The sequence below is a fragment of the Callorhinchus milii genome, unplaced genomic scaffold (assembly GCF_018977255.1).
Source record: "Callorhinchus milii isolate IMCB2004 unplaced genomic scaffold, IMCB_Cmil_1.0 Scaffold2, whole genome shotgun sequence".
Classification (NCBI taxonomy): Eukaryota; Metazoa; Chordata; class Chondrichthyes; order Chimaeriformes; family Callorhinchidae; genus Callorhinchus; species Callorhinchus milii.
This window is the reverse complement of record NW_024704743.1, coordinates 40,882,668-40,896,706: the sequence shown is the minus strand read 5'-3', so window position 1 is coordinate 40,896,706 and position 14,039 is coordinate 40,882,668. Positions and strand designations below refer to the sequence as shown.

The window sequence follows — 14,039 nt, the reverse complement described above, 5'->3', positions numbered from 1 at the left end:
TAATACAAGTTCATCATTTCGCTTTGTAAAATGAGTTGAAATTAGATTAATATTTTAGCAATCTGGGAAATTGCTTGCATGCAACTTGATTCAACCTCATATTTTGTAATCACATCCTGTATGGGTATTGAAATAAAATAAACCACAGCACAAACATAGTTTAACTCTTTCAGTGGCATTTACTTAGAAAGAGTTTTGCAGGATTTGTCACCAATGGGTACAAGTTGTGAAACACAGGTAATTTGTTTTGGTTTCCACAAGTCAGTTGGAAGAATTCAAAGACCCATTGCTTTAATAATACTGAGTTCCCAATAGCAAGACTGTGCTAGATTTTATAAGTTGAATGAATGTTATGCAGTGCATCCTGTTTCTAATTGTCATCTGGCTTTATGCCTTTCTGTCACTATTCCTCACACTAACAATTTCTCAGTATCTTGCATCTTGTATTATCTAACTTGACACTTAAACTAACACTATAATGACTTGTTTATTTTCCATTTTTCCAAGTAGTTACACATATTACAGTGCACTATTATATTAATAGAATTTTTTCATTTTTCTCATTTCATAAGTTGACACACAGCACAAGGCACGGGATCACAGCCTGAAGTCTCTCCCTTATCCATGTGGAAATCAACTCCTCGATGCAGTACGTGCATTTGAGGACCTGTGTGGATAAAATACAGCTTGCCTGTTTCCACTGGTCCAAAAAGCACTCTTTCTGGCTAATTTGATTGAGTAATAACAACTACAACTTGCATTTATATAGTGCCTTTCATGTCAAGAGGATTCTCCAGGGCATTGGATAGTCATGGGTTTGCACTCGAGCTGGGAGTTGGCATCAAGAGTGATGGAGGGCAAGGGAGGGGAGGGTTGGGGTGATGTCCAAATGCACAGTCAAGGAGAAAGGTCTTGAGATGGGTCTTGAAGGAGGCAAGGGAGGGGGTGAAGTGAAGGGTCTCCCGGATGGAGTTCCAGAGCCACAAATTCTGAAGGTCCGACCTCTAACAGCCTCCTGAAAGTGTGTGAAATAAAGTGAAACCTCCATAAATGATTTATCATTCAAACAAGAATTAAATCAGAAACAGTTCTGACGAAGGGTCGTGGACTTGAAATGTTGCCTCACTTTCCTTTCTCCATAGATGCTGCCTGACTTTACTGAGCGTTTCCAGCGACCTCTGTTTTGTTTTCAGATTTCCAGCATTTGCAGTATTTTGTGTTTTTTCTTTTTTGTTCTTCTTAAGAATTAAATCAACGTTTCCTGAAAAAAATTGCTCAATTCAATAAGTAAATCATTGAGTCCCTTTTTAAAGCTTTTTAAAGATCTTGGTTTCCTCTTTGATGAGTGCTTAACTCTCCTCTCAATTCCTGTTGATCCCAGGTCCACCAATTTCCAGAAAATGTTCATTAAGAATCATTGGGCTGTGCTAAACGATACATTGCAGGGAATCTTTATTAATCTCCATAATAGAACAGACCCCCTCCAATTAAGTATAATTGTCAGATAATTTATGTTCTGCTCAATAATAACAAAAACTTGCATTTATATAGCACCCCTCATTCAGGGTAGCACCCTAGAGCACTTGAAGGGTAAATGTGAAAAGGTACCTATAAAGGTAAGTGCTTCACATGAAGTCAATGTAATTTTTAAAAAGTTGTAAGTGAGGGACTCAATGATTTACTTATTGAATTTTAGTAATGTTTTTAAGGAAGCTTTGATTACTTCTTATGTGAATGATAAAATCCTGTTGAAAAGCCCAAAATATGTCATTTTTCTGTTTTACTGGACACCCATATATACTGCATATAGTCTATTCCCCAATTTTATCCAGTGTTCTTCCCATTAACTTCCCTTCTCAGGATAAAAAAATGCACCCCTTACCTCTTGGTACTCTTTGCCTAAATCCCTCTGCCTTGCCTCTTCTCTCTATTTACCTATCTTGAAAGCCCATCTGAAAACTTACCTCTTTGTCTGCAACTTTGGTCACCTCCCCTCATTCGGCATCCAAACCCGCTACTGTACAATGCACTGAGACATTATCCTATGTGAAGGGAACTATATTAATGCAAGTTGTTGTTGTTCACTTTCCAGTTAATTGTGCATGATCAGACAGTTCATTTTCCTGCTCAGATAAAAACTCACTATTATGTTATCAACCAGAGTTACCTTAATGTAACCAGATAGCTGTGCTACTCCTCTCATCCTAACAAAGCCTTCAGAGCTGAGCAGAAGGGCAGCACGGTGGCTGGAAGTTACTTATTAAAGAGAGTTTTCAAATCAAGTCCTCCTTAGAATAAAGAAGATAATAATAATCGTTGTATTTGATATAGCACTTATTATATTGTCAAGATGTCTCAAAGCGCTTCACAGGATGTTACTATACTGTGAAGTATATTGACTGTATTTGTAGGTAAACACAGCAGCCAATTTGCACACAGCAATGTCCACAAACAGATATTGAAGCAAGCTGAGGTCCAGTCAAACAGAGTGTGGTAGATAATCAAGGTTGAGAGAACATTGTTCCACTAAAATGTAAGGCAGAGATGAAAGCTATTTAACCCACTGTGCTGTGGTGACTCCCTCAAAAGCAATCTTTTCAATGCTACTTTTTTCCCATACTCTTGTACCTGACTCTTGTAAAGGTATTTTTCCAGTTTCCGCTTGAAGGCCAAAATGGGTTCTGCCTCAACTACCATTCCTTACATGGCATTCCACTTTCTGCCTACTCTGCGTGTGAACAAGATTCTCCTAACCTCCCCAAATGCTCATTTACTAACTATCTTAAATTGACGCCTTCTAGTTACTGACTCTAGTTATTGCCACTATCAATGACAATAATTTCTCTCTAATGACTCTGTTAAAACCCATCATAATTTTAAAGACATCTATCAGGTCAGTCCTCATTCTTCTTTGTTCTATCAGAAAAAGTCCTAGTCCCTGCAGTCTCCACTCATAGGTCAAACCATTCATCCCTGGTATCATCAAAGTCAATCTCCTCTGCACCCACTCGACAGGAGGAGTTCTATAGCTCAGTGGCAGAGCACTGACCTCGCAAGCGAGAAACCTGAGTTCCATTCTCAGCAGGGCAAAACCTTGGCCAAGTTTCCTGAAAATTATCCACACACCTGAAAATTATCCCTCAAGAGAAAAAAACAATTTTTTGTTGGTCACTTCAATCTATAACTGTTTATGGGACACTGCTGTGCGCAATTGGCTGCCACGTTTTGACAACAACTATACAGTCAATTCAGTTTATAGTATATTCTGCGAAGCCCTTTGAGACATCTAGAAGATGTGAAAAGCTATATCAAGGTGCAAGGATTATTATTTAGTTTTAATTGCCTTGACATCTTTATTAAAGTGCAGTGACCAACACTAATTACAATATTCTAATTGTCATCTAACTAATGATTTATACAAGTTGAGCATTATATTTTATTTCATGAATATATGTTTTTTACAAAATTACAGAGTAATGCTGTTTGATCCATCAAATCCATTCTCTCCATGATAGCAACAAATGAGCCCATTATGGTTTCTACCCAATCTATTCAATCTCCTGAAGGAGGCAAAAAGTCATTGGTAAAACTAGACATCACTTTCCCAAACAGTAACACACAAATCTTCAGGATATGTAACCAACATTACAACCCACAATTGTAATTGAAGCCAATTGCATTCCACAACACAGCAATTATCCCATGGCATTATTCAAAAAGAGAAGGGAGTTTCCCCTAGTGTCCTGGCCAATAATCCCCCAAATGAAATTGGTCACTCATTCCATGGCTATTTGTGGGACATTGCTGTGTCCAACCAGCTGCCGAGTTTCGCCCACAAAATACAGTCAATCCATTATACAATATATCCCATGAAGCGCTTTGAGACAGCTCAATGATGTGATAAGGTGCTATATCAAATGCAAGGATTAGTTTTATCATTGTCTTTTGTAGCATATTTGGTCAGCCATCTCTATCATTAGTGAGGGGTGAATTCCTAGATTTTTCCAAAGTCAGAACGCACTACAGAAATAGCTGTCCTTTGCAATAGGTTTCAATGTGGCTTTAAAGAAATCACAATGATTTTTTGATCATTTTAAGGAAATAACAAAAAGGCATGAATTGGTAAGCTTGTTCCGTTAAATGTAGGCATATTGTTGGCAACAACAATTTGCACTTAAATTGCACATTTAATTTTGGTAGAATGTTTCAATCACCTTGCAAAGATTGTACAGGAGCCCAAACTATAACAACACAACAACTTGTGTTATACAGCGCTCTTCACATGAATAGCATCTCGGAACTCTTAACAGTGGTGGAGGTTGATGCTGATTCAGAGACAGAAGGCACTTGACTGTAGGCACAATCATAGAGGAAGGTCTTTGGGTGATCTGAAGATGGATAAGGTAGGGGGAATGTGGAAGGATTGAGGCAATGAATTCCAGAGTCTCAAGACATAATGGCTGAAAATATAGCCACTGATGGGTGAGTGGATGGGGCAGGGGTTGTGCAGGAGACTAGAGCCAACTGAGTGAAGGAGATGGAAAGATGAGTAAGCAGGTCAGATAGAGAGAGAGGTGCCAGGGTATGAAGTGATTTCTATGTAAGTGTGAGGATCTTGAAATTGATCCGTTCTGCATTAGGGAGACAGTGAAGCCCGGCAAGGCCTAAGGTGACGAGAGTACCGAATTACTATGGGTTAAGATACAAGCAGCAGAGTTTTTAATTGATGGGTTTCATGAGTGGTGGATGGTGGAGCTGGGGAGAGCAGGGAGGAGAGCATTGGAAAAATCAAAGCTAATAAATATTTTCCAAATAGATAATATGGGTTGCACAGATGATGTCAATGAGTTGAGATCTAAGGTGTCACTACTGTGCTAAACATACGCTAACATAGCAATTTATTCTTATTGTAACTGCTATCAGGTTTTTAGATGAAGGATGGGGAGGTTGAAGCACACAAGAAGAGCCTCAGGAAAAGATCATATGTAAAGTAGAGATTCTATTAAGCCAGCACATCATTTCTGACAGTAACACAAAAGGTAGGGTCGAGAAAATGTTTCCTAGAGAAACAATTATTGAAGTGTGTCAAATGGTAGCAGAAGACTAGATCGTGTCCCTTGTGTCAAGAACAGCTGTTGAGCTCAAGGTGAACCTGAATATTTTGGTCGCTAGATCATAATAATCATAAAGAAGAATTTCCCCGATGGTCTCTGAGGAAACATATATCCTGCTTTCTGGAGTTTAGTGATGACTTGCAGCTTTTATTTTCAAAGGAGATGCAATTCCACATCACAACTGTCTCCCCTTAACCCCCCCCCCCAATTGTTTTGGGTGTAATTGACTGCACTCATTTAGCAATAGAGTTTCTCAGAGCCATTGTGATGACCTCTATCAACTGCTGTGCAGACAGCCTGTGAAACTTCATTTACAAGCCAGATTAATAACAAGTTACATACAGCGTGCCACCAACCTTTGGGGAGAAATTTTACCTGGGTCTAGATTTACTCTATTTATGTAACAATTCAGAGTGACCAGAATTTGGCAAATTATTGATTTCAATCTTAAATTTGAAGTTGGTTCTTCAAAAATCTGACAGAAAAGTGGCTTCAAAATTAATGCGTTATTAAAAAATTTGCCAAATTCTAGTCATGCTGAAATGTTATAAAACAGAATAAATCTAGTCTCAGGTGAAATTTCTCACCACCATTCCATTGTCTTTAAAACATTTGCATGCATTTTTTTGCCAAAACTGATGCATAGAATAAATTAGTTTGTGCATCATTGTTATTGGACCAAGGATTATTCCCATGACTGGAATATACTGGGCCTTCTGCCAAGTTAGTATAGGTCATACAACATAGAATAGCTTGTGATTTAAAATAACTTATAGTGTTGTCTGAGTGAATGCTAAGTGTGCCTTTTGTACATATATAGTGGTCTTCCTACATGAAATCTGCATTCTTGTCTTATACCTATGATGCTTCCTACGTGGAGTCCTGTAGCTCAGTGGTTAGAGCACTCGCTTTGCAAGCGAGAGACCTGAGTTCAATTCCAGGCAGGGCGAAACCTTGGGCAAGTTTCCTTACTCCACACGCCTAATAATAATCCCTCCAAAACCAAAAAACAATAATTAATTGGTCATTTTCAATCCACGACTGTTTGTGGGACATTGCTGTGCGCAATTGGCTGCCGCGTTCGCCCACAAAAATATACAGTCAATTCACTTTACAGTGTGTTCTGTGAAGCGCTTTGGGACATCCTCCCGACGTGAAAAGCGCTATATCAAATGCAAGGATTATTATTATTATTATTACTTTCTCTTTCTACAACAACAGCTTATGTTTGTATGGCACCCTTCCCTCAGGGTGGTGTCTTGCAGTGTGTAATAAAAATGGAGCTTAAAAGAAGTATCACTAATGAATGATGGTTGGTTCAGCTGAACTTTCACTTGGTTCTGTTGGAAACATGACATTTACTTGGCTGATTATTTTCTAGCTGGATTGGAAGGAAGCAGGTACTGAGCTGAAAATTGCCACTATCCAGGCCATTATGTCCTGTACAATGAAAGACACTTCAATGTATGTGAGGCAAAACATACCTGTGGTGTTCCACTTTCCAATCAACCCATCTGGATGATTGCACAGCCTTTACTTTCATAGGGACCAAGAGGCTTATTTCTTGATTGTTAAATTGTTGAAATCATTATTTTGGTTGAGCTCTGATTAAATGTCTTGCTACATTCCCATTTGTTTGGAAATTAAGGTGACCTCCAACTGCTAAGGAGCATAGAAGACAAAATCTGGAAACATGACCCATCACTTCTGTAATTTGTTCTGACAAGGAAGATAGTTAACCAATTAACTTGAATAGATCCAAATTATATTTTCTTAAAAAAACTGTTTTAAGCTGTTTTAAGTCTTTGTAAGTGTTAGTGAGTTTGTTTCAGTTTTTTATGAGTCATAGAAAAAGGAGTAAGACGTTCAGCCCCTTGAGCCTGTTCCGCCATTCTATAAGATCATGGCTGATCTGTACCTCAACTCCAATGAGCTGCCCTTGCCCCATACGCCTCAATACCCTTATGTAATAAATATCTATCCACCTCAGTCTTCAAAATTTGAATGGATCCAACATACACAGCCATTTGGGGGAGAGAGTTCCAGATTTCAGGGTCAAATAGCCACCCCTCTCTCTCACCTTACATTCCAATTATGAAAGTGTGGCAGAACTTTGAGTATTTGTTACAGAGAAGTGACTCTGGGAAAGCAGAATCTTGCACATCTTGTGAGATTTGCATAAGTGGATCCTACAAGTACTTGGATGTGTCTAAGGCCAACTCTTCAGAATTCTGCTTGGGTGTCAATCTTGGCTTTTACTTCTGTGAAGCCAATAGAGGCTCCTGGTGATTGCCAGAAGATAGGCGGAAACTGGCACTGCATCAAGAATGTAAGTTGTTTCCATTTACATTGAAGAATGTTGTATAACCCACGAAAGAACCGTGTAAGATTGCCAAGGAAGAAATGTTTTATTAAGTATCCGGTCTCACCCCTTGGCAAAACATATTACGTTGACTCTCATATGATTGGCTCAATAGAAAAAACTACTGAAATAATGTTTGAATACAGAGGAAAACTTGTGCAATTATCCATCTAGTTACCAAGTGGGATATTCACCATTTTTGAATGTAAATGGGAGCAACTAGATAAAGACACTGAAGGCAGATTACAGAGCACTGCAGTCTCAGATGTGACGTACCAATACTATATTTTATGATTCTAAAAACTCGTTTATCTGGAGACTCTTTGACAGGCAGCCCATTTCCAACCCTGTTGGGCCAGTACCACTACTAACAACGCTTCGTACCATCTCCTAGACTTGATGTTTTCGTCCCATTTTACAACAGGGAACTTCTGCAATTAACTGCTAGGTCGATTTTCTATTCTTGTGCCTCTGTAGCTGAACCACCTAGATATAAGCTATTTACAATGTCAACTTCATCTCATTTACAGAACAGATGGTTAAGCACTAAAGTTGCTTTCCCGAATTCAAACTGGGTTACTTGTGTATTCTGCCAGTCAAAGATCTGCGCACAGCATCTTTGTATAACAGAGCAGATGGTTTATTAATCTTTTTTTCTCTTAATTTAATCTTGTGTTCAATGTATTTTCTTTTGTGGTGTTAATCAGCTCAAAAAGTATCAGGGGACGATGGAAAGCTGAGCAACTGCTCTAGTGACATAACACAATATTCTGCTTCCACACAACAGACACACAGTACATCCGATTAATGCCATATCATATCAAAATGTCTCAAAACACTTCACAAAGTCATTACTTTCAAGTATAGTGACTGTTTCTTCAGATAAACCTTGTACAATTTGTGCCTTCAATATCCCACTCATAGTCACTGATCAAGGAGGTACAGAGGATAACAACAAGGATGATATGCAGTGTTTGTGGAATTTAACTTGATTGAAAAAGTAAACCCAGATAATATAATAATAATCCTTGCAATTGGTACCCAACAACAACAACAAAATTACATTTGTATAGCGCCTTTTACATCGGGAGGATGTCCCAAGGCGCTGGACAGTCAGAGTTTCAACCTGAGCTGGGGGGTCGTGATCGGGGAGTGTGGAGGGCAGGGGGGCAAGCAGGGAGATTGAAAGCATTATCGAAGAGGAGGGTCTTGAGATGGGCCTTGAAGGAGGCAAAGGCGGGTGGGAAGTGTAGGGACTGTGGGATGGCGTTCCAGAGGGTGGGAGCAGATTGGCAGAAGGCCCGCCCGCCAATAGTGGGGAAAGCGAGGCATGGGATGTGAAGCAGACTGGAGCACGTTGAGCGGAGGGAGCGAGCAGGATGGTAGGGGGTTAGGAGGTCACAGAGGTAGGGGTGAGCAAGAACATAGAGGGCTTTGAAGGTTAGGACCAGGATCTTGAAGCCATTGATGGGAAGCCAGTGGATTCGGGTGAGAATGGGGGTGAGAGGGTCGCTGAGCCTGGTGTGGGAGAGGACACGGGCTGCAGAGTTCTGGATGATCTACAGCCTATGGAGGGAGGATTTGGGGAGTCTGACAAGCAAGGAGTTTGCATAATCGAGCCTCAATATAATGAAAGCATGTATGAGGGTTTCAGTGGCCTGCGGGGTGAGACAGTGGTGGAGCTGGGGGGAAGGCAGTGCAGGTCATGGCACAGATGTGGGGTAGAAAGGATCCGGACTGGCCTAGCAAGACGGAGTGTGCAACCATGGGTGGTGATGCTGTCAGAGCCTGAGGTGAGGAGGTGCTATTGGGAGCCAATTAGGAAGGCCTCAGTCTTGGTGATGTTCAACTGAAGAAAATTAGCTCTCATCCAGGACTTGATGTCTGATAGACTTTCTGTCAGGGCAGCAGTGGTCCTGGAGTCAAGGTTGGAGGCAGAGATGTATAGTTGGAGCCCTGGCGAACGCTACATGAGATGGTATGAGAGCTAGAGGAGAAATCATTTATGGAGATAAGTGGAGGCGGTGTGAGAGGTATGATCTGAACCAGTCAAGGACAGCGCCTTGAAGATTGCAGTGAGAGGAGAGGCGGTGGATGAGGATAGAGTGGTCAATGGTGTCGAAAGCAACAGTGAGGACGAGGAGGCAGAGGGAGCCCTGGTCAGTGATGGACAGAATGTAATTTTTCACTTTCACCAGGCCTGTTTCTGTGCTGTGGGTGGCACAGAAACCCGATTGGAGGGGTCCGTGAAGTGAGAAAGGAAGGAATGAGGCTGGGAAGCAAGAACTCGTTCCAGGATCTCGGAGAGGAAAGTGAGATTGGCGATCAGACTATCGTTTGGCTATATATATAATGCCTTATCATGTCATTCGAGGCATTTTAAAGTGCTTCACAGAATGTACAGTGAAGTGGATTATTACTTTAGGATGTATCATGACAAGAGAACAAGGGACATAGGTTTAGAGTTGAAAGGGCCATTTCAGGACAGACACCAGGACGTTTTTCTTTACTCAGAAGTTAATTACCAACTGGAATAGGTTGCTAGGAAAGTTGAGAGAGGCCAGGACCCTGGAGTTGTTTTGAAAAGTAGCTTAATGCAATGATAGGGGATCAGTAAAAGTCTGGAGAGGTGAGATGAGATGGGCCGAAGGGCCTTCTTCATCCAGATTGATCATATGATCAACATATCTGGAAGATTGTTGGCCAAGACACTGAGAGAAACTCCCCTTTCATGGGATCTTGAAATACATCTGAAAACACCCAGACAAGACCTGATCTCATTCAAATGAAAGCAATCAAACCAACAAGGTTGATGAGGCAATCAAATTAGCTTTTTGTTGGAGATTGTTGTAAAATTAAAATAGTTCCTACGGTAAGATTTTTGCTGAATAAATTTTTTAAATCCCTACATTCATTTTTTAGGGATGTGCTATCTTTCTAGGCAATAGAACAAAAAGGATCCTTTTGTAAGGCCCCAAATCCACATAATCTTAGCTCATATGATTATTTTAAAAATAAAAAGTTGTAAAATTTCAGATTGAGCAAAATTGTAGAAAATTCTTAAATTCAATCTTAATTTGGAAGTCTGTTATTTAAGAACTACACAAAGATGGCTTCCAAGTTCAGACTGAAGTTTTACAATTGTGCACAATTCTATCAGTGCTGTGTACAATTAGCTGCAGTCTTTCCCCACAAAAATATATAGTCAATTCATTTTACAGTGTATTCTGTGAAGTGCTTTGAGACATCTTGAAGACATGATAAGGTGCTATATAAAATGCAAGGATTATTATTATTATTATTACCCAATGCTAGATGGAATATCGGGGCTAAAATGTTAAGAAGCAGGACAAGTGACAAGAGATGAAAAAGAGAGAAATTGGGGATTATGTTGCAAAATTCACCAAACAATCTGTAAAGTAGAAAATCCTGCAGTTACATGGATGAGTCTCAGACCAATGCTCTGCAACTCCCCTCAGAAGCAAATCACCAGTTTTGACTTAAGTAAAGCAAGTTGGAAGCCACACTAAGTAAAGATGATAGGTAAACATAATTTACAGTGAAGTGCAGCTCCAGCGAAGGGAGAGAGAGGTATAGCAAATACTGGTAATAGAGCACCTTATCGGTATGAAACACTGAAAAGTTTCATGACAGATGCCCTACCTTTTAACATCTTGTGTCTCAAATTGTTGAGAACAAGTCTACACTTCCAATTGCTGAATCAGTTCTAAGTAGTCAAACAGCAAAACCATGGATCATGCAGATTAAAGAGAATTTAGGAGGAAGTACTTCACGCAGAGGCCAGTGAGACTTGCTGCCTGAAATAATGGTTGAATCAGATAGTATAGATGCATTCAAAAGGTAGCTAGATTTTTACATGAAGGAGAGGGGAATAGAAGGGTATGGGAGGGAGTAAGAAGGGGGTGGAAACTCATATGCAGTACTAACACAGGCAAGGATGGGTTGGGTCACATGGCCTGTTTCTGCGCTGTACAATTCTTTGTCTAGATGTTCTTAAGAGGAAACGAGATAGACACATCAGGGAGAAGGGAATAGAAAGCTATGAAAGGAAGGAAAGAGAGGATGGAGACTCATGGGGAGTTGAAATATCGGCATGGGCTAATTGGGCTGAATCACCTTTTTCCATGTGTATAATCTATGTAAATCCATAAAATAATAACAATCCTTACTGATGATATAATGCCTTTCACATCAGGAAGTCTCTCAAAGCACTTATATTGTTGAGTGGAGTGCTTCTGTGTTTTGTAGGTGAATGTAGTACAGCCTGGCTGCATCAAGTATGCTTTCTATAATAATTCAACCGCCAGTTATACAAGCCTTTTCTCAGGAACATACAGCCAGAACTGTTGATCTCCCAACTGTAACTGCAGAATCCTCTGTGCAGGTATATATGTATATTCAAGACATGTCTGTGCACACAGTTGGAACATTTTCCACTGGGCTTCATCTAATTTAGTGCCAAATCTTTGCTTTGATGCATTAGTGCTGTATTTTGAATCATGGTGACCTTCAGTCACGGAGAAAACAGGGCTGGATTGCAAAGCAGGCTGCTTGAACCTCGGCTGTTAATCTCTGAGCTCTACATCCTATGTGAATAAAATACATTTGTTTATTAATAAGCAGTCCGGGACATTACCCTGCGTGAAGTGCAAATGCTCTATAAATGCAAGTTATTGTTCAAATCAGTAGCATAGGGATGGGATTTTTTTATTTACAAATAATTGTTCAAAATCTCATATCATATTTTACACTAATTCATATTTTTAGAGGACTGTGTTATGCATTAAGTTAGAATATTATAATTGTATTATCGATATTTAGGTTGAGCGTTATGATGACAGTCTCTCATTGTTATGATACCTTGTGAGTTTTGACAGCCAGTAGGCAATGGGTTAAAGACTTGGTCCACACCCTGGAAAAACATTGCTTTCATATTTTTGCATTAATTGCCATCAGCCTAGTTCATATGTGTACCTTGCTCAGTTGATAGCTCTCTCACATCTGAGTCAGAAGGTTATATGTTCAAACTTCAAGTTGGATATTTGAATTTGTGATCCAGGCTGATACCAATACATCTTGTGGAGTCCTGTAGCTCAGTGGTTAGAGCACTCGCCTCACAACCAAGAGGCTTGGCTTGAATTCTCTGCAGGGCGAAATGTTGGGCAAGTTTCCTTACTCCACATGCCTCTGTGTATCTAGCAGTAAGTAGGAACCCAGTTGTTAGTTGATTGGTGGATAGCTTTTCCGGGGATAATAATCCTTAAATAAAATTTTTTTAAAAATGTGGTCACTCAATCCACCAATGTTTGTGGGACACTGCTGTCTGCCATTGGCTGCTACATTTCGCCCACAACTAGAGTCAATTCACTTTACAGTATATTCTGTGAAGCACTTTGAGGGTCTAGAAAACGTGAAAATCGTTATATCAAATGCAAGGAATATTATTATTATCTTGGCAATGCAATCTTACCAGGTGGATGTTAAAGTTCCCATTGCACTAACTGAAAAGAGAAGGCCAGTTTCTCCCACTGGCTTGGCAAGAATTCCCCAAATAAACTTCATCATTCACTTCAGGACTGTTTGTGGGACATTGCTGTACAAGAATTCCCATATTTGCCTCCAACTACAGAGTCCTGAACTTTACAGTGAAGCACTTTGACATATCTTTCTGATATGAAAAGCGTGATATCAAAAGCAAGAATTATTATTATTTTTCAACACACACAGCCATCTTCTCAGTAATCACTTGAATGAGGGATTCAAGGTAGGTTTGCAGGATTTTGACAGTCAGCCTTAAGCAAATTTTTTTGTATATTCTCATGCTCTATAAAAGCATATTGCATTTTTTTGGCCACTATGGGGCGCTGAGCACATATCGTGTCCTATAATATTCAGGCTCTGCAACACCATTTTTCTTGGTATTACTTCTTTCAGTCTTGAAATAATGCCACCCATAGGTATTTTTTAGTATCTTCCCAAAAGTATGTCCCAATGAACACGTGTGCAGCTTGTGGAAGAAGAACATAATTATTTATCCATTCTGAGCGAGTGTAAAACTCACTCCATTTCCCCTGTTTGCTTGTAGTAATATAGAATATCTAACAAATATCCTTTACTCATCAGTGAGAGTTAATGTTCTGGGAATCATAAAGGTTCTAATTTCACCAGAGATAATCTGCTAATTTAAATGATATTATTCCTTAGTCACTCAGCTGCTACCAGTGTGGTTGAGCATTTGCTATTATGTATCAATGTTTGTTAGGAGCATTTGGACCAACTTTTCTCATGTTATCATTTGCCTGTAGAAATATTGTGCAAAGTGTATCTGGGTCCTTTTTTTAAGAATACACTGCAAATTTGAGCCGAATACTTGTAACTCAAAGCAAAAGATATAATGATAATCATAATCATCATCCTTATTCTTGATCTAGTACCTTTCACAATGAGCGGACAACTCAAAGTGTAGTGACTGTGTATTTGTCGGTAGAAAGTGACAGCCAATTTGCACACATCAATGACCCACAAACAGTTAGTACTACAAT

The 14,039-nt window shown here is 39.7% G+C and overlaps 1 protein-coding gene across 4 annotated transcripts in view; it reads left to right on the top strand.

Annotated features, from left to right (window-relative positions):
• The window catches only part of LOC103179927 (cadherin-12), a 115,649-nt gene that overhangs the window by 71,353 nt on the left and 30,257 nt on the right, over window positions 1–14,039 (top strand). Inside the window, exon 8 of one of the 4 annotated variants that reach the window (XM_042331887.1) lies at window positions 7,726–7,734. The exons of the other annotated variants lie outside the window; for them this stretch is intronic. Within the exon in view, the coding sequence (XP_042187821.1) occupies window positions 7,726–7,734 (9 nt within the window). The remainder of the gene's footprint in view (window positions 1–7,725; window positions 7,735–14,039) is intronic. 4 annotated transcript variants of the gene reach the window in all.